This window comes from Globicephala melas, chromosome 5 (genome assembly GCF_963455315.2).
Source record: "Globicephala melas chromosome 5, mGloMel1.2, whole genome shotgun sequence".
Classification (NCBI taxonomy): Eukaryota; Metazoa; Chordata; class Mammalia; order Artiodactyla; family Delphinidae; genus Globicephala; species Globicephala melas.
The window spans coordinates 1417058-1437019 of record NC_083318.1 but is presented as its reverse complement, the minus strand read 5'-3'; the positions used below and the strand labels follow the sequence as shown (position 1 = coordinate 1437019).

The window sequence follows — 19962 nt, the reverse complement described above, 5'->3', positions numbered from 1 at the left end:
CCCACAGCTGAGCGGTTCTGAGAAGTGCACCTTTCCACGTGCTTCCCCGACTGCACTGGGATGTTGAACCAGGCGCTGAGACCTCAGGCCTGAGCTCTTCCCGGCGGAGAGCAGCATACACCGGCCTGTGGGACCCACTTTGGGCTCATCCCCGTCGTTGTCATTAGAGTCACTCCACCTTGGGTGTCGGTTCAATGCCGCTCCCCCCAGGGGAGGTGCCCTGCTGTGCCCCCTTCTGGTGGCTCCTTCCTTGGCTGCTGTGGTCATTATTGTACTTCAGTCTTCCCTTGTAAATGTGTATTATCTGTCTCTTCCTACGGAACCTGCTCAGCAGGGACCATGCCAGTCTTCCTGTGTGTCACCCAGGGCCTGGCACATAGGCAGTGCTCAGTAATATTTGTTGAAGCAAAGGATGAAAATCTATATATAAACCAATATATATCCTTTCACTCCTGAAAGTTTTTATTAATTGATTTATTAATTTATAATTTTATTAATACAATTTTATTTTATTAATTTATTAACATATTATCACGAAGAATCAGGGTTTTCAGCAAGGGAGTTCAGAGTCTCATTTTTAAGCAAGGGCACATTCTAGAATCACCGTCAGCCACCCACACGGCTGTTGTCCTGACCCGCGGCCCGGGGGACCCCTGGAGACGCACCTCTTTTGGTGGAGGAAGCAACATGGTGGGAGGTTAATTGCAGGCAGTGGACACCGTGTTGCTCTCCTGCTGGTGCCGAGCCCACTCGGCCTGGGGGCTGGTGTGGCCTCTGGGACCGACACTCTTCCTTTCTGTCTTGACGCTTGTAGGGATTTGCTGCGGACCCTGACCGAGGAGGAGCTTCACACGCTGGAACGGAACCTCTGTATTTCCCAAGACGTGGAATTCCCCATCCGGGCGGACACCCCGGTGCCCCCTGCCCTGGAGCCCGCCCTGCCCGCACCCCTCGGCCCAGCGGAGCCCAGGCACGCAGAGGCGGAGCTGGCGTGCTCCGTGCAGGACGACGACCAGGAGCTGGAGCAGCTCAGCCGAATGGTGCACAGGGCTGGGGACGCGATGTCCTCTCTCCTGTCCCCGCCCAATGCCTGCCAGTCCCCCGCGCACGGGCCGGGCGCCGAGCGCGGTGCCCTCGGGCAGGCATCCCCGGGCGGACCACGGCTGCCGCCGGGCAGCGACGAAGAAGAGGGGAGGGTGTTCTTCATGGAGGATGTGGACGGGGCGGCAGAGCCCCCGGGCGGCCGGTGTGGGCGGGCGGGCGGCCCCCAGGAGAGAGGGCGGGGCGGGGAGAGCCGAGGGGCGGGGGCCGGAGCAGCCGCCGCAGCCGAGACGGCGGAGGACCTGAGCGGCAGCAACGGCGTGCAGGGCGACCAGACGCGGGCAGTGGGCCCTGGTTCCTGCAGCTGCTCGGACTCCCAGCCGCAGCTGGATGGCTGGGAGGCGAGTGCGGAGGACGCCCAGACGGCCGAGCTAATCGCCCACCGGACGGGGGGCATGAAGCTCTCGGCCACGGTCATCTTCAACCCCAAGTCGCCCAGCTCCCTGGACTCTGCCCTCGCCAACCCAGAAGTCCTCGGAAACGGCGTCTCCCCGGGGGAGCCGGCGGCCGAGGGGCCGGAGGGCGGCCCCCACAAACTCAGCGCCACGGCTACCAACAGCCTTCTGAACTCCTGCGTGTGCTGCAGGGGCTGTGCGGGCAGCAGGGAGGACGCGGCGGAGAGCCTGCGCGGCAAGTGCGGCTCGGGAAGCGTCATCCGCTCCTCTTACGTGGGCTCCGCCAAGGCCTGCGCCAAGGGCTCGGCCGCGGGACTGCTGGAGGTCCGGCCTGCCCCGGAGGCCTTGCCCACGGCGCTGGGCGTCCCAGACCCCGGGCCCTCCGAAGACGCCCCCGGCGGGCAGGAGCCCAAAGTCCCCACTTCCGACAAGTGCCTGGCACACACCTCAGGGCCCCAGGTGGACGCGGCAGACGGGCTGCCTGGAGGGGGCGGCGGAGCGAGTGAGCAAAAGGAGGCTGAGGCCCGGCAGCCCTCGGAGGCCGGGGAGGAGAGTCGGCGTGGAGGGGCGGCCGGGGAGGAGGCCCAGCACCTGCCGGGCTCCAGGTAAGAGCCGCTCTGGCCCCTGGACTCACCTCTAGTCGGTTTAGCTGCTGGTCAGGCCCTCCTGGACCCAGTTGCCACATCCAACCGAGAAGCGCCCCTCGTAGCCCCGACCGCCCCGTTTCTGGCGTGACGGGCGCCTTCAGGTGAGTGGGCGCAGCTTCGGGCCCTCGGTTCGCCCCTTTTCACTGCTGTGGTGTGACCGGCGTGTGTGGACCGGCCGGGGCTGGGCCCCAGCACCCACCTGACCGGCATGGCAGCTCCCGTGGGCCGCGGTTAGCCACAGAGACCCTCAGCCCTGCCCCGGGGGCAGCGGTGGGATCCCGAGACCACCCTGGGGCAGATTCTCGGGCAGTGCCCCCAGGACCCTGTTCTCCCCCAGAGGCAGCTGAGCGGGCAGGGCTCTGTGACACCCTGGCTCCTACACGACTGGCTCACGGCAGCTCTTCCTCCCCCGCCCCACCCCCGGGGCTTATCCTGATTGAAGCAGATTCAGCCAGCACTGCCCCGGTGCCCACCACATGCCCCCGGCCCCCATCCCGGACGTGGGAAAGGAGGAGCCGGGCTCAGCCTCGGGGCCTCACACGCGGCTGTTGCACTGTCCTCTCACCAGACCCTGCCTCGCAGGCTCCCATCCTGGCTTCACTGTGTGCGAAGGGAGGTGGGAGGATGGAGAGAGGAGGGGGCTCAGCCCGGAGGCTGGACAGGCCCCTGCCCGCAGCCGTGGGAGCTGTGCACAGAGGTCAGCAGGGAGGGGCCATCTGGGTGCAGGGGCAGACGCCTTGCAGGCCTGTGCAGCCACTGCCGCCTTCTTCCTGGAGCGGCGTGTAGCCAGCTCCTCCAGCAGCGGGCAGGGGCTGGCCGGGAGCCCGTGGGGCTCAGGGCCGCTCTTCCTTCTCGAGCTGAACGCCGAGGCTCCGCCGCAGCCTCTTCTGTGTGGGTTCTGTAGGCACCCCCCAGCCCCTCGCAGCCACGAATCTACTTTCTGGCTCCGTGAATTTGCCTGTTCTGGACGTTTCATAGAAGTAGAATCCCTCGTTATGTGACCCTTTGTGTCTGGCTTCTTTTGCTGAGCATCATGTTTTCAAGGTTCACCCACCTTCATGCAGGTGTCAGGATTTCCTTTCTGTGGCTGAATAATATTCCACTGTATGGATGGACCACATTTGGTTCATCTGTCGATGGGCGGGTGTGTCGTTTCCACTTCTTGGTTATCATTGAGTAATGCTGCTGTGAACGTCTATGTACAGGTTTTTGTGTGGTTGTGAGTTTCCGTTCTTTGGGTGTCTCTAGGAGAGAATTAGTGCTTCACACGGTGCCTCTACGTGCTGAGGAGCTGTCACCGGCAGTTCTCATTCCCTGGTCACGTGCGAGGCTCCTGTTTCTCCACATCCTCACAAATACTTGTCATCATCTGAGATTTTTTTAAGTTCTTTTGATCTCCAGGCGTATCCCACTAGAATACACAGCTGAGTGACTGCTTTCAACTCGATTGAAATCATTCTGTGTCTGAGGTCGTGCCCAAGTCTTACCCACAGCAGGTTAATTTGTTCCAGTTAGCATGGGCTGTATAGAGATTTCCATCTGCATTTAATTTAACTTTATGATTATGTGAAAAATTTGCCTGGTTCCCGGCCAGATCTACAAAATAAGATGTATCTAGAGAAATCTCTTTCTACCTTATTCTCCTTCTCTGCTAAAGTTACCGTGTTCCAATTTTTTATAATTTATCCTTCAATTTAAAAAGTAGAAGCAAGGATGTACACACACACACGGGCACACACACGGGCACACACACACAACACACGGACACTAAAAAGTAGAAGCAAGGATGTACACACACACACGGAAACACACACGGGCACACACACACGGACGGACGGGCACACACACACGGACACACACATGGGCACATGTTTTCCGCTCCCATTCTTTGGCAGAGGACCTCGTCCTTCTCTGCCTTGCTTTCCTGACCTGCTAACCTGAAGGCCTGTGGCCTGTCCATGACAGTTTCTAGAGGTGTCTCCACTGTCAGTTTCAGCCACGTGGGACCGCACTGTGTGGCTGGACCACCGTGCAGTCAGGCCCTGCCACCTGCCTCGTGGCTGTTTCCAGTCTTGCTCTTACAGACGGCGCTGTGATGAGCAGCTATTTTTTTAAAAATATTTATTTATTTGGCTGCGTCGGGTCTTAGTTGCGGGACGCGGCATCTTCCTTGCAGCACGCGAGATCTTTCGTTGCGGCGTGTGGGCTTCTCTCTAGTTGTGGCACGTGGGTCCAGAGCGTGCAGGCTCAGTAGTTGCAGCACGCGGGCTTAGTGGCCCCATGGTGTGTGGGATCTTAGCTCCCTGACCAGGGATCGAACCTGCACCCCCTGCATTTGAAGGTGGATTCTTAACCACTGGGCCACCAGGGAAGTCCCAATGAGCAGCTCTTTGTGATGAGGCCATTTTTTAGGTTCAAGCCCAACATCATAATGTCCAGCAGAATGAATTCTTGTCCACAACCTAAGGAGCGGCTTCCTTCCTCAGGGCCTCCAGCTCAGTGGCCCAGAGTTGACTGGTAAGGGGATCATTTTCCTACGAGGCTGGTATGAAGCCATCACAAATTCTTTAACCAGATACGTGGACTTTCCAGCTTTTGACCTGCCCCCCTTTTCTTGCTGTGTCCAGGTGACAGTCAGTGAACACTTACTCTGTCTGGAACCCCCTCCTGCTTTCCTGACGTGTCCTGCCGTGGACACTGCTTGTTCACGTCAGGCCGGCAGCTTCCCAGGCCTCCTCTGGCTTAGCACAAATGCAGAAGCTGAGCTGAGAAAAGGAAACAGCCTCCGTGGAGGCCTCGGGAGACGCTCCCATCTCCCAGGGAAGCATTTCCACAAGGTGCAGAGGGTCTGAGGGTGGCCAGGGGATCAGGGCAGCCAGGCCTTTGGGCCAGGACCGTGGACAGCGGCGCCCGGGGCCCAGCACCGCGCCAGGAGCAGCTGAGAATCAGGTCAGCAGGTGGCGCCCGTGCCCTCCGCGGGCAGCGCAGACATGGGGAGCGTCATCCCTTCGCGTCGCACGTGGGTTCCTGGGTGGCTGAGCAGGGTGCGGGGGAGGCGGCCCAACCTTGCAGAGCGTGATCTAACACGAATGGAGGGGCAAAAGCAGCCTGTTGAAACAGACAGACACAGAAGACCAGCCTCACACAGGCAGCAAGTTCACCGGAACTCGGACGGCGAGATCCCGGGCGTTGGTTGGCGTTAGTATCGTCTGTGCGCAGCCTCCCATGAACACAGCCAGGCTTGTGTCGGGTGCAGGTGACCCCCCCGCCCCTGGCAGACGGAGAGACGGACCCCGGAGAGTCTGGCACCCGCCGTGGCTCGAAGTGCCTAGAGGGGCTGGCATCACCCTTGACCTGCCTGAGCGAGAGCCCGTCTGTCTGGTGACGCGCTTGGTCATCACTAGGCCGTGACGAGCCAACATCCTGAGCTGACCATGAGGCTGTCTGTCCAGCAGGTCCCCCTGTGGCCCCTGCCATGCGCAGAAGTAGGAGTGACCGCGTGTGTGGCCCCGTGCGTGAGTCAGACGGGTGCAGCCTCAGACCTCTGTGCCACCTTTGAGTCGGGTGCCATGAAGGGGACGCACCAAGCCGCGACCACGAGTCTGCTTTTGGGGCCATGTTCCCTGAGGACGCCTGGAGTGTCACGTCCCACACAAGCAGCGCACAGCCTCCAGGTGGAAGGACGGGGCTGCCGGGGTACGGCGCAGGCCGGAGGTGGGTCCTGGAGCAAGGGCCCGGGCGGGAAGAGCCCTGCACGTTCCCCCAGGCCCTGTCTTCAGCGGCTGCACGCAGGCCGGTTCCAGCCGTGCTGTTGCCCGGGGTAGGGGACGTCGCCCCAGCACAGTCGTGGGCAGAATGTTTCAGAACCCAGTGTCCTTCAGATCTTTTCTTTCTTACCTTTTCCGTGCTTGAAGATTAACCTTTTGGGGGGAAAACTTAGCATTTTTAAAAGCTTCTTGTTTTTTGCCTAGACTCACCTCATCAGTCAGAACTGTCCACACTCTCGAGGCTGGCAGGAGCGCTCACTTGTCTAGAGGACGGAAACTCGCACCCTCTTGGGTCTTTTACTAAAGTGAGTTTCCAACCTTCTTGAAAAAATAACACTGACTCTTGCTTTTTTCTAATTACAATTGTGGTCCCCACTCGTTGTAGAAACTTATGAAAACATAAAGAAGAGTAAAAGAAGGAAATAAAAACCATTCCAAATCTGGTGAGCAGTTTTGTTATTTTTTTCACTTTTATTATTTTTTTCACTGAATATTATTTAATGATCATTTATCTGCAAAATTCATTAAAACACAGTATTCGTAGGACTTAACGCTAACTTGCTGTACGTTTTCCCATTTCTGTATTTTGTCGATTAGCCTTGTGGTCCCTCTCCTTACGGCTTTGTGTCTGTCTCTGGGAATCCACCCTTAGGAGTAGAGTCGCCCCAACAAAGGCATGACCCTTGCCGTCACACTCCCTTCCTCAGCAGTAAACCGCCCCCCACCCCCCACCCCCACACACCCCCCACACCCACACACCCACACCCCACACCCACACCCCCACAGCCCACACCCACACCCCCACCACACCCCCACACCCCACACCCACACACCCCCACATCCCACACCCACACCACACCCCACACCCCCACACCCACACACCCCACACACCCCACACACCCCCACACCCCACACCCACACCCCACCCCACACCCCCCACACCCCCACACCACACCCCCACACCCCCACACCCCACACCCCACACCACACCCCCACACCACACCCCACACCCCCACACCCCCACACCACACCCCCACACCACACCCCCCACCCCCCACACCCCCACACCCACACCCACACCACACCCCACACCCCCACACCCCACACCCAGCCCCACACCCACACCCCCACACCACACCCCCCACCCCCCACACCCACACCCCCACACCCCCACACCACACACCCCCACCCCCCACACCCCACACCCACACCCACACCACACCCCACACCCCCACACCCCACACCCACACTCACACCCACACCCCACACCCCCACACCCACACCCCCACACCCCACACCACACCCCCACACCCCACACCACACCCCCCACCCCCCACACCCCACACCCACACCCACACCACACCCCACACCCCCACACCCCACACCCACACCCACACCCACACCCCCACATCCCCCCCCTCCCCGGCAGCACTGTCAGCACTGACTCACCTGGGAAGTAAGGTGGAGTTCCCTGCTTTGCTTTGTGTTTCTCTGGTGATGGTGTCCCTGAGCATTTCCTCCTGATTCTTCTGCAAATTGACCCTGCCTGTCTCTTGCCTGTTTTCCAGTTGGGTTTTCGTGTCTTTCTTGCTGCCTTGGCAATGTTCCTTCTGCCTGGTGTCTGTTGCAGGTCGCTTTCCCCAGGTTGTTATTTGCCCTTTGGTCTCATTTGTTGACGTGTCTTCAGTTATTGTTATTTGCCCTTTGGTCTCCTTTGTTGCCGTGTCTTCAGTTATGTTCTGTGTAATCAAATTCCTGAGCATTCTAGAGACTCGGGTCCTCTGCCTGTCTTTCCCTCCAGTGGGTCTGCGGTGCCGGGGGACATTCCGCTCACTGCCTCCTGGTGTCCCAGGGTCTCCTTCTTTGCCATTAACTCTGCTCTGCCCTGGTGCGTAGTGAGAGGCCCGGGCCGGCTTGCCTTCTGAGGCTGTCTCCGGCCACTGGAGGGGGCCAGGGGGCCGGGTCCGAGGGCCATCGTGACGCATGGGCAGGCCCACCCCGGGCCCTGGCTCAGGGCTCAGGAACCGTCACCACTTGTGCCAGCGATGGGCTCGGCCTGCTCTGTGTTACTCAGCTCCGCGGCTGGCGGTGCCTTTGCCTCCCCACTCGGTGGGCCTCCCTGGCTGTCGTTTTGGTTAGAATGAAAAGAACCTGGAAGGGCACAGGCCTCTGAGCTTCTGCCCTTAAACTGGTGACCTGTGCCCCGACCACGCGCTCCTTCCTTGCTGAGCGTGGTGGTAATGGCAAAGGGTGGACCTTGGGGACATCTCCTCGAGGGGCCTTTCCGACGCGCGGTGCTTCCTCGCCTGCCTGGGGGGTGGCAGTGGAGCGTGTGTTCCTGCGGCGCGAACGCAGCGGGAGGGGGTCCAGGGGAGGAAGGGCGCCCGTGGGCTGGCGGCCACTTGAGGAGGGCCAAGGGCCTCTTGCTAGCGCGTGCCTCCGTGCCTTGTGGCTCCTCCGCGTCTCCCCCACCCTGGCCCTTACTCACCACTGCTGTTCGGGGCTGGGACTTGCCTCAGCCTTCGCCGCTACCAGTCCTGAGCCGCCTCGCTGCCCCATCACCGGTCTCACTGCTTCCTGGCCTCACCTCGATTTCTCACTCCCCACGGGTGGGGTGGCAGCTGGACAGGGTGGTCGCAGACGTTGCAGCGTCGCTTAGTCCTGGGCCGACAGCTCTGTGCTTCGCCGACTTTGCTCTTTTTCCGCCTGGCTCCGACTCCGGTGGACGCCCCGCCTTCCTGCTAGCCGCGGCCCTCCGGTGCTTCCACGCAGGCTCCACTGTGCTTTGCCGGGGTGGGGACCCCAGGGACCTGGGGATACCCTGGGTCCAGCCCTGAGCAGCTGGGGCTACAGAGAGGAGGCCACATCCTCTGTTCCTTGGAGCAGGGCTCCGGCCCCCCAAGGCCACTGCCTGCTTCCCTGTACGGAGGGGCTGCTGGGATCCTCCTGGGTCCCTGCAGGCTGCACCACGAGTGCCTGTGGGCCTCAGCCCGGCCTTGCCGCCCAGCCGGGGGGAGGCCGGATGCACTGGCACGGCTGAGCTTCCTCGAGCAGCATGTGGTGAGCGAGTCTCTGTCACTGGGAAACGTTCCCAGAGGCCCAGGGCTGCACTTCTGACCTGCTCTGTCCGCACTTCGCTGAATCGACTTTCCCTCCAGCAGATGGAGTCAGGGACCGGTCAGCCCCTGCCCTGTCCCAGGGCCGGTGCTGTCCACCAGCCTCCATGGCCTGGAAGGATGTGCATCCTTTTCCAGTGTACGATCAACACCCACAACCTCTGGTGCTGGCCGTCAGGACTGTGTGGGGTGTCCTGGGGCGCGGGTCCTGAGCTGGCACCCCCAAGGGAAACGGGGTGTGAACCAAGGCATGGGAGTGACAGGGACAGAGCACTGCCTGGACTGACTGACTGCTCAGTGAGCCGAGACTCAGGACTGCCCCGCTGCTGGGGGCCGCTGGGGGCTCCGCAGGGGACCACCTCCGGGATGCGGGGACAGGGTGGGGCTGGATCTAACCCTAACCCCTTCCTGGTGGCTGTGTGACCCTGGGCACCAGCTCCTGCCCCACCCCCGCCCCCACCCGGTGTCGGGGTGGACACGTCGCGGCTGTGTCGCCAGAGCCTCTCTGGGGCCGGGCAGTGGGCGCAAGCCGTTGTCCCGTGGCAGGTGTCCCGGCTGCCACGCGGAGCCCCGGGGTCTCCCACCCACCTCCTACCCCAGGAAGGAAAAACGAGAATGACTGAGCGGTTTAAAAATAGAGAAGAACTTGGAATTAATGAGACGCTTGAAAAACAGATTAGGCCTAATGACTGTCATCAGATGATGGGGCTCCCGCGGGGTGAGAGAGAAGCCAGGCTGAGTACCGGCTTGGGGTCAGAGGGCAGGGCTGGGTCTGGGGGTCCTGGGAGGGGTGCTGCCCTCCTCCTAGATGGGCCTCCCCAGCGTCTGGAGTCTTTCTAACTAACTCACAGCTGGGTGTTGAGCTGCTGTGTTCTGGGCCGGGAGGACGGCTTGGCCTGGGCAGCAGCCACTGTTTTGGGCGGGAGAGGCAGGTGCAGGGGCGCTGAGCCCAGCACCCAGGACAGCTCCTGGCCCGGCTGCCCCCCGCCCCACCTCACGATCCCACCCAGTGCCGGCCTTCAAGGCCCCTGGTCCCGGAGAAGATAAACTTGACTCCTAAGACGCAGAGTGCTGGCTGGGTGCAGGGTGGCTCCTTCAGCGAGCACCTGCCCTGGCAGTGACTTCACTGAGACCTGAATAGAGGGGCCCAGGTGCCAGAGGAGCAGAGGGGGCAAGAGGAGGTAGGGGTGGGGAACCCCAGAGAGCTCTGGAGGGCAGCAGGGCAGGTGATGTTTTTCTGGGAGGAAGGTCCGGCATCCGAGGCGGTAGCATGTAAGCACAGTGAGAACACAGTCTGGTATTTTAAAGTTGTTTTAAACAGCTTTATGGAAATATAACTGTCGTACGATGGACTGCAGCGTATGAGAGTTCCGGTTCCTCCACAGCCTTGCCAGCCCTCAGCATGGTCAGGCTTCTTACCTTTAGCTGTTCCAGTGGTGTGAGTAGTGTCTCATTGCAGTTTTCATGTGCATTTCCTTAAGGACTCGTGACATTGAGCACCTTTTCATGTGTTCACCTGCCATCGGCCTATACTCGTTGGTGAAGTGTCTATTCAGATCTTTTGCTGTTTCTTTTCATTGTGTTGTGTCCTGATTGAGTTTTGAGAGTTCTTTATTTATACTGTATACAAGTCCTTTATCAGATATATAATTTGCAGATCGTTTCTCCCAGTCTATGGCTTGTCTTTTCATTCTAAGAGTATCTTTTGAAGAGGAAAATTTCCTGATTTTGAGGAAGTCCAATGTATCCATTTTTCTTTCATGGATTGTGATTTTGAAGTCATATCTAAGGGTTATTTTCATAACCTAAAGTCACAAAGATTTTTCTTCTGTTCTAAAAGTTTTATACTTTTAGGTCTATGATCCATTATGAGTTAATTTTGTATATGGTGTGAGGTATGGATCAAAGTTTTATTTTGTTTTTGCATAAGGATAGCCAATTATTCCAGTATCATTTGTTGAAGACAACCCTTTCTCCACTGAATTGCCTTTGCACCTTGGTCAAAAATCAGTTGACCATATATTTCTGGATTTTCTAGTCTGCTCCATTGATCTGTTTGTCTATATGGACACCAACATCACACTGTCTTGATTATGGTAGCTTTAAAATGAGCCTTAAAGTCAGGTAGTATAAATCTACAACTTAGTTCCGTTTTTTCAAAGTTGTTTTGGCTCTTCTGGGTCCTTTGTATTTCACATGAATTTTAGAACCAGGTTGTCAATTTCTACCAAAAAAATAAAAAATCAAAAAAAAACAGGCCTGCTAGGACTTTGCTTGGAATTGTGTTTAATCTATAGATCAACTAGGGGAAAATTAACACTTTAGTAATACTGAATCTTCAAATTCATGAACACAGTATATTTCTCCATTTATTTAGGTCTTTAATTTCTCTCAGCAAAGTTTTATAGTTTGTGTTGTTGAGGTCTTGCACATCTTTTGCCAGATTTATCCCTAAGTATTTTATATTTTTGATGCTGTTGTAAATGGTATTGCTTTATAATTTCAGTTTCCAGTTGTTCATTGCTATAGAGATACTTGATTCTTGTATATTGATCTTATCTCCTGCAACCTTGCTAAACTCACTTTATTAGATATGGTAGTTTTTATGAAGATTTCATCAGATTTTCTACACAGATGTTGTCATCTGTGAATAAAGCCAGTTTTATGTCTCCTTTCTAATTAGATGTCTTTTACTTCTTTTCTTGCATTTTTGCACTGGGGGGGACCTCCAAGTACAACGTTGAACAGAAGAGTTGACACAGGACATTTTTGCTCTGTTCCTGTTCTCAGAGGGAAGGCATTCAGTATCTACCATTAAGTGTGATGTTGGCCGTAGGATGTGCATAGATGCCGTTTTTCAGGTTTAGGAAGTCCTTCTATTCCTGGTTTGCTGGACTTTTCTCAAGTACTTTTTCTGCATCTTTTGGGGTCGTCGTATAGTTTTAATTTTTTAGTCTGTCAATGTGATAAATTACATTGATTGATACTCAGATGTTAAGCCATTGCATTCCTGGGATGAACCTGACTTGGTCACTAGGTATTATCCTTTTCATGTATTGTTGGCTTCAATTTGCTAAAATTTTGTTAAGGACTTTGCATCTGATTGTGAGGAATGTTGGGCAGTACTTTTCTTTCTTTGTAATGTCCTTTTAAGGTTTGGGTATCAGAGTAATGCTGAGATCCTCAAATGAGTTGGGGAACATTCCCGCTTATTCAATTTTCCAGAAGATTTTTTGTATAAGTGGTAGTATTTCTGACTTAAATATTAGTTAGAATTCATCAGTGAAGCCATCTGGGCCTGGAGTTTTCTTTATGGAAAGGCTTTTAGCTACAAGTTCAATTTCTTTACTAGATGTAGGTGGTGGGTGTCAGCAGCTGCTTTGGGGCCCTGCCCAGCTCTGCTATACCCCCCACCCCCTTGAGCCCCGGCAACACTGTAACCTCATGAGTGAACAAAGCTGGAAGAGGCAGATGTGCCAGGGACTGGTGAACGCGTAGGACCTGCCAGGGCAGCTGTGGGATCCATGGAGGGGTCACCATAGCAACACAGGAGGCCACCTGCGGGGGCCGCCACCCCCCCTCACACGGCACCGTTGCGTCAGGCCCTCCCCAGCTCTGGAGGAGGAGCTGCCCCTTGTTCCACAGACCCACCTCTGGGGGGGGGGTGGCCGGCGGATGAGATGGGCCTGGGAGCTGCTGGCTGTCCCTGCCTCTGGACTCCAGGGGGACCAGCCTGGGTGGCCTTCCTCCTCTGAGCACAGCCTGTGGCCTGTGACGGGGGAAGTGGCTCTGACGGAGCCCAGGTCCACCCTGCTGGCTGAGGCCATGCCATCAGTCAGTTGCCAGGCCAGGATGGCTCAGTGAAGACAGCAGGCATCAGGCAGCGTGTCTGCTGTCTGTCCTCCCTGTCTGGGGAAGCCGCAGGTTCCCAGAACTTCCACAGCCCCTCAGGGCTCTGCAGAGTGTCCCTGGTGACGAGGGGTTGGCTGCGGCTCCCTGGCTGTTCCCCACAGGTGTCGCAGGGAACGTTCCTTCTGGATCACCATAGTGATGACCAGAGACTCCAGGTGGTCACAGTGGGACGTGTGCCCACAGACCAGCCTGGGGCAGACCTCGGGCACTCCTGGACTGGGCCCTGCTTGATGCCCAGCTCCTGCATGACCTTCTGGGGCTGGCCTCCTGGACCACGGTGGTGGAGGGAGCCTGTGGCCCTGAGGCCACTCCCCCACCCCCAGCCTCACAGCTGGCACCCCCGGCCCTTTGCAGAGGCTGTGATGAGCCCCGTGTTACAGACCCAGGGCCACACAGCACGAGGCAGACTCGCGCACCCACCGTCCCACCCCCACTGTGAGTCCTTCTCCAGAGGACCGTGGGTGGTGGTTACTGTTTTCCCATTTTACAGACAAGTAAACTGAGGTTCTGGGAGGTTACATCCTCTTGCCTAGACAGCAGGGGAGTGATGCCCGAAGGCCCTCAGCCTGAGCTGTCTGACCTCTCCTAACTTCCCAGCCGCACCCTGGGAGCCCTCCCCACGGCAGGGCCTCCCCTCCGTGCCACCAGCCCAGGGCCCATCGAGGGAAGGTGCACCCAGCTAGGGCCTCATGTGCCCCCACCCCCAACCCCGTAGCAGGTGCTCACCTGACTTCACAGACAGGGGCCTAACCTCCTTAGAGCCAGGCCCTCTTCCAGGCTCCCGGTTGGTTTTCCTGGGCGCTGGCCCTGGGGCTGGGATGGGGGCAGAAGCCCTTGCCCCTGGGGAGGGAGGCCGGTACTTCTCAGATGCTGTGATCAGCAGCTCTGTGGGGAAGTGGGCCCTGAGGCCAGAATCTGCAAGAAATGCCCCACCCGGGTACAGGCAGGGCTACGGGGCGTGTGTGCAGTGGACAAGCAGTGTGCCAGGAAGGTGGTGGGGAGGTGGGGAGGCGGGGAGCCGTGAGGGTTCCGGTTCTGCAGGGGTAGCAGGCAGCAGAACCAGGTCGGAACTTACAGGTGGCAGGCGCTGGGTGGGACTGCCCAAGGCTGGGGAGGCGGAGTCCTCGGGCGCTATGGGCCCCGCATGCGGCCCCCGGCTGGGGTCTTCGTGGACTTACAGACGGTAGAGTCACGCCTCTTGCCAGGCCGTGCTTCCTCCCCCAGGAAGCCCTCCCTGCTGCCTGGTGACTGTCCCCATCTGGCATAGGCGCTGGTGGGATTCTGATGACAGGATACTTGCTTCTGTCTCCCCAGATGGGAGCCCTGATGGGCCTGGGCAGGACAGGAGCCTGTGGGCTCAGACAGAGGTGGGCAGGGGACAGTCTGGAGAGCACAAAGGATGCTTGTTCCCTCCAACCGGCTCATCTCACGGGACATCAGTGGTCGTGCTGCTTAACTAGAGGAAACGGGAAATGAGCTGGTTTTCAGTGTCTTGTTTACATTTAGTATTTGGAACCAAACTGCAGTCTTTGCTGTCCTTCAGTGATCTCCCTGGGGGCCCTCAGAGGTCCTGCTGACCTCGTGGAATGGGAACAGCAGCCGTGAGGGCCCCAGGGAGGGGAGGCAGGGGGGTGGACTGCACCCCGAGCGCCACGGGATCCCACAGTGCGGATCTGTGTGTGACGGTGCCTTGTTAAAACCCTGTGTTGTTTTGACTGTGGACTCAATGCTCTATTTCCTTAATCTCCAGTCTTGTGGGAATCCAGTGGGAAAGTACTGCAGCTTCCGGAGCATTTGTCTTAGGCCAGGCACGTCCGCTTTCAACGCACTGTCCCTAGTCCTTGCCACGTGGGTGTAATTATTCCCATTTTATAGAAGAAAATGATGAGGCCCGAAACCATCCCTCGAGGGACAGCGTGTGAATGAGACCCCGGTGGGCACGAGTGCGGCACGTGGAGACCGCTGCTGTTCCCGTGGTCACAGGAGCCTGAGCGTGTGTGCTCTCATGTCACACTCGTCCCCACACCCACACGTGCCCCGACGGCTGTGCAGGCCTCCACCCTTAGGGGCCTGCCCACTCTCTCTCTGTGTGCATGTCGCTGTCCTGGCCCCCACCCCGTGGCCACAGGGACTGACCAGTGAGGGCCAGGCTCCTTCCCTGGGCCTCCCAGGGGGCTGGTGGGGGACCCCAGTGGTGCAGGCCCCTGGCTGCCCTGCCCTCCCCAGGACAAATGGCGCTGGCCCGCGGGGAGGAGATGGCTGAGGGCACAGTAAGTGGATGGGTCCAGCCTGACAAGCTACAATGTTTTCCCATAACGACGGTCTCTCTTTAGCATGTAACACACCTGGGATTTCATTTAAAGTCCTTTTTGGTACTTCCCTGGCGGTCCAGTGGTTAAGACTCCGCACTTCCATGGCAGGGGGCGCAGGTTCGATCCCTGGTCAGGGAACTAAGATCCCGCAAGCCACACAGAGTGGGCACCCCCCGCCAGAAAAAACCTCTTCACTTTTAAAACATGACAGGATTCATTTTTAAAGGGATGCACAGATAATATGCAAATAAATTATATCTTCTAAAAATATGAGCTCTAGCGCAACGTGTTCTAGAAATGGGTTTGAGAACCGCCGTAGAACCAGGTCTGGTCACAGGTAGGCAGGACTGGAATATGTGAACTCGAGGTTGCAGCCGGTCCTCAAATGAGATGGAAGTCAGGGCTTGTCTGGGCAGAATACGTGTCGGGTCGCTCATAGGGGGGGTGAGCCCTCGGGGTTGTCCTCGTGAGCCCTGTGGTCTCTGCTCGGAACTTTGGGGAAGATGCAGCTGTGATCTTCTGGGCGGCTGTCATCACGGGTCTGAGCGGCCCCCACCCCCTTGCTAGTTCGGGGCCCACCGGCTGAGGGGAGACCCAGGGGAAGGGCCGTCTCACTCCCAGAGAACCCTGAAGGTGCCCCGTCTGTGACTTACGTCGGTGTGCCCGCTTCTTTGGACACTTCCGTCACTCGGGCCCGCTCGCTGTGGCCTCACGCTGCCCCACCAGCGCTCGGGCACCGGGGCGTCCGCCATGCGCCCGCCTTCAGACGTGGTCGCCCTTGTTCTCACTGCGCCCACCCGCGATGATTTTACTGCCCGTTCTGGGCCTGAGCAGCAGGGTCTGGGCCACGTCACCCCCTGGGTCGCCCGACGGGTGAGAGATGGACTCGGGACTGGACCACAGCCTCCCCTCTGGACTGGTGTCCTGTGGTCCCATACGGGGCACTACAGACTGGGCAGCTTCAACAGCAGAGATGTATAGTCCCACAGTCCTGGGGCCCAGAGGTCGAGCTGCGGGCTGGGCTGCAGCCCTGCTGGAAGCTCTAGGGGATGGTCCTTCGTCACCTCTTCCGGCTCCTGGCGTCTCCGGCGGCTCCTGGGCTCGTGGCTGCGTCACCCCAGTCTCTTCGTCCTCCTCACGCAGCAGTCTCCCTGATTCTGTCTTCTCCCCTTTCCCTTGTCAGGACGCTTGTCATTGGGTTTAGGGCCACCCAGATAATTCGGGATGATCTCATGTCAGGATCCTTAATTTACTTACATCTGCAAAGGTCTTTTTTCCAAATAAGGTCACGGTCACAGGTCGTGGGGATTGGATGTCGACATATCTTTTGGGGGGAGGGGGGGCCCTCGCGAGGAGTCGTTCCGTCAGACACATTTTCTGGTTGCAGCAGAAGAGGAAGAGGACGCAGAGACAGGAACCTCCAAAGCTGTGAGGTTTCAGGAGGCGCTGCGGGTTGATTTTTTCCTGAATCCGTTTAGCACTCGATCCCAGGAGAAAGCCTTTATTCCCACAGACAGCCCACACCTAGTCTTCCTCTGTGTCTAATGAATTTGTGCCGTGTGTTCAGTGGACACAGATTGGGAGGCTCGCGGGGCGGGGGGTGGAATGTCTTTGATGCTGGGCGCAGAGCGGTGAACAGACAGACGGAAGTCGCTGCGTGGCCGGCCCCGCGTTCTCCGCAGTGAGACTGCTAGTCGGCACACGCGTGCTGCGTCAGGGGGACAAGCACCCCAGGAGCAGTAACGCAGGGTGGGGGAAGGAAATGGAGGTTCTGTTGATGGCCAAGGAAAGCGTCTCTGTTAGAGGGTGCTGGGATGGATACCAAAAGAATGGGGGCCTCTGGGGGTGTCCAGACAAATGCATTCTGGGCCTAGTAATGTCCATGCCCTATGGCCGTAGCGCGCTTGTCTTGTCTGTGACAGCAAGGGGCACGGCTGGGAGGCGCCTACAAGCATAGAGTGGGAGAGGAGGTTGACAGAGAGGGGTCCAGAGCACGCCGGGCCCCTCAAGCCTCAGGAAGGCTTTCTGGCTTTTACTCCAAGTGACCTGGGAAGCAGGGAGTGAGACGTGTCTGCAGAGGAGGGATATGGTCTGAATTTTGGTTGAGAAAGTTTTCTATCCGGGGCCTGCGGGGTCTTGGTAGGAGCTGCAGTTCCTGTGGCAGCCCCTGACAGGGTCAGGGGAGTTGTGCCTGGCGGGTTCTGGGTGCTGGGCTCCCCGCCAGGGGCCGCCCTGTGTGCACACCGCACTGGGAGGGGCTCTGTAGCAGCCCTGAGGCCTGGCCTCTGAACAGCTCCCCACTCTGGCATTCAGTCCAGGTCTGTGGTCAGAAGCAAAGCCCCAGGCTGCCTGGGCCTTCCCCACCCTCAGGCCCTGCTCAGAAGTGAACACGCCCACAACCCCCAGAGTCCCCAGGCTGCCTGGACCCCCAGCAGCCCTCATCAGCCTCCTGCCTCGGCGGGGGTGGGGACAGGCCCCGGCAGATGGTGTCGCGTGTGGAGACCGGGCGTCTCCCTGTAGGTGTGAGCGCCCCTCTGTGTTTAGCTTGCGTGGTGGCCACTAGAGTCCTGTGCCTGCCGTTGGTCAGCAGTGGGGGTGGCTCTGAGACCAGCCCCTGTCCCCCAGCACCAGCCTGCAGTGCGCTGAGAGGGTGTCTGTCCCTGGGCAGTGTATGTGGCTGCGCCTGCCGTGGGGGACCCCTCACTTACTGTCCACTTGCACAGGCTCCTGTGGAGCCTCAAGCTGAGCAAGAGCGTCAGGCACAGGTGCTGGGTGGCGGCCACACTTCCTCCTGCTGCTCCACAGGACCTGGGCTCTGGTGTGGCGACCTGCACAGACTCAGGTGAGCCCCGGGGATGCCCCGAGCCTCCCAAGACAGGAGCTGTTACTGGACGTACCCGCCAGGTCAGTCTTCTCTGCACCAAAGCGGTTTCATTTTGCTTTCAGTCCTGACTCAGGGTGCCGGCCTCCACTTGGTCACTCAGTTACAACATCTGCCCAGTTGTATTAGTCAGCCATGCTGCGTAACAAATTACCACACACTTAGTGGCTTCTGACAGCAGCCGTTCATCATCTCACAGTGTTGGTGGGACAGGTGTCTGGTGTGGCGAGATGGGTTCTCGGCTCAGAGTCTCACTGGCCAGGCGTCGGCCAGGCTGCGTTCCCATCTAGAGTTGTTGGTGTTTCCGTTGGCCATCCCTTGGTGAGAAGAGACTGAAACAGCTCCTTTGGGTTGTTTCCTGGGTCGGCGCCAGCCCTCCCGGTCCCAGTCATTTCTTGTTCTCTTGTTCCCTCTGTGGACCTGAGCCGTGTGCTGTGGTCTCCTTGGCGAGAGGGGTTTATCCTTCCTCCCCCTCCCTCCCAGCCTGTGCTCACCCCAAGGGGTTGTTGCACTGGAGTAAGTTGTCTTCCTTCCAAACGCAGAGTCACTCATTAAAACCACTAGAAGAAAGACTTTGCAAGTGGCTGGAGAGTAGAGGAAGCAGGGAGATCTGGTCTGTTCACAATAAATTAGCATAGTTGCTGCCCCAAAGATATTTGTGCTGACGCCCCCTGGGCAGCCTGGGCCTGTCAGCTTTGTGCCATCACGTTTGTGTTCGTTTGTAGGGTTGCTGTAACGAAGTACTACAAACTGCAGGGTCAACCATAAAAATGGATTGTCTCAGTTCTGGAGGCCAGAAGTCCTGGATCAGGGTGTCAGCAGGGTGGTTCCTTTTGAGGCCATGAGGGAGGATCTGTCCAGGCCTCTGCCCTCTCACTTCTGATGGATACTGGCAATTCTTGGGGCCCCTTGGCTTGTAGATGCTAAGCTCTGATCTCTGCCTTTTCTTTACATGTCATTCTCCCTCTGTGTGCACCTGTGTCCAAATTTCTCATTTTTTGAAGAACACCAGTCATATTGGATTAGGACCCACCCTAATGACCTCATCTTAACTAATTACATCTGCAGTGACTCTATATCCCGATAAAGCCACGTTCTGAGGTACTGGGGGTTAGCACTTCAACATATGAATTTGGGGAGACACAGTTCGACCCATATCAGCACACACATACCTCCCTGCTAAATCCTCACCATACTAGGATGGATGGATGGATGGATGGATGGATGGATGGATGGACAGATGGATACATGGATGATTGGGTAGATGGTTGGATGGATGGATGAATCAATGGATGGACAGATGGATACGTGGATGATTGGGTAGATGGTTGGATGGATGGATGGATGGATTGATGGATGGACAGATGGATGGATGGACAGATGGATATGTGGATGATTGGGTAGATGGTTGGATGGGTGGATGGATAGATGGATGGATGGATTTTGTAAGGAGGAGCTAGCAGGGCCCGAGCTGGCTCATTAGAATTGGTATGTGGCTGCGCAGATGTCCAGACTTTCCATGTCCCCACATCCAAGCATAAACCTTCCTTCTGGATTCCATCAGTCCGTCTTGCTCCTCCTTGTTTTTCTCTTACTGAGGCCTTTACAAAGGGTTTCAGAGGCTCAGATTCATCCATGGGATGTCATAGCCAGAAACACCTTGTGCTGCTATTAGTTTTTCCAAGTTGTACTATCTCTTATTTCACAGACCCCTAGAACTTCAAAATGACAAAGTCCTTTTCCTGTCAAAAGGCCATTTTTTCTACTCTGACCGTGGAATCAGATACTTCTCCATGTGTGCCTTTCAAGGGTGCCCTTTGGAAAGTTTGCC

General features: G+C 57.5%; 1 protein-coding gene across 19 annotated transcripts in view; it reads left to right on the top strand.

Moving 5' to 3' along the window:
• The window catches only part of ZFYVE28 (zinc finger FYVE-type containing 28), a 112782-nt gene that overhangs the window by 77840 nt on the left and 14980 nt on the right, over positions 1 to 19962 (top strand). For 5 of the 19 annotated variants that reach the window (XR_009563891.2, XR_009563884.2, XR_009563886.2 and 2 more), the window contains exons 8-11: positions 815 to 2101; positions 4556 to 4660; positions 4771 to 6215; positions 6296 to 6353. Coding sequence is in view for 3 of the 19 variants with exons in the window: in XM_030876711.2 (XP_030732571.1) it covers positions 815 to 2101 (1287 nt within the window). In the remaining 16 variants the exon portion in view is untranslated. The remainder of the gene's footprint in view (positions 1 to 814; positions 2102 to 4555; positions 4661 to 4770; positions 6216 to 6295; positions 6354 to 19962) is intronic. The other 14 variants (XR_009563879.1, XM_030876711.2, XM_060298883.1 and 11 more) reach the window with 6 other exon arrangements.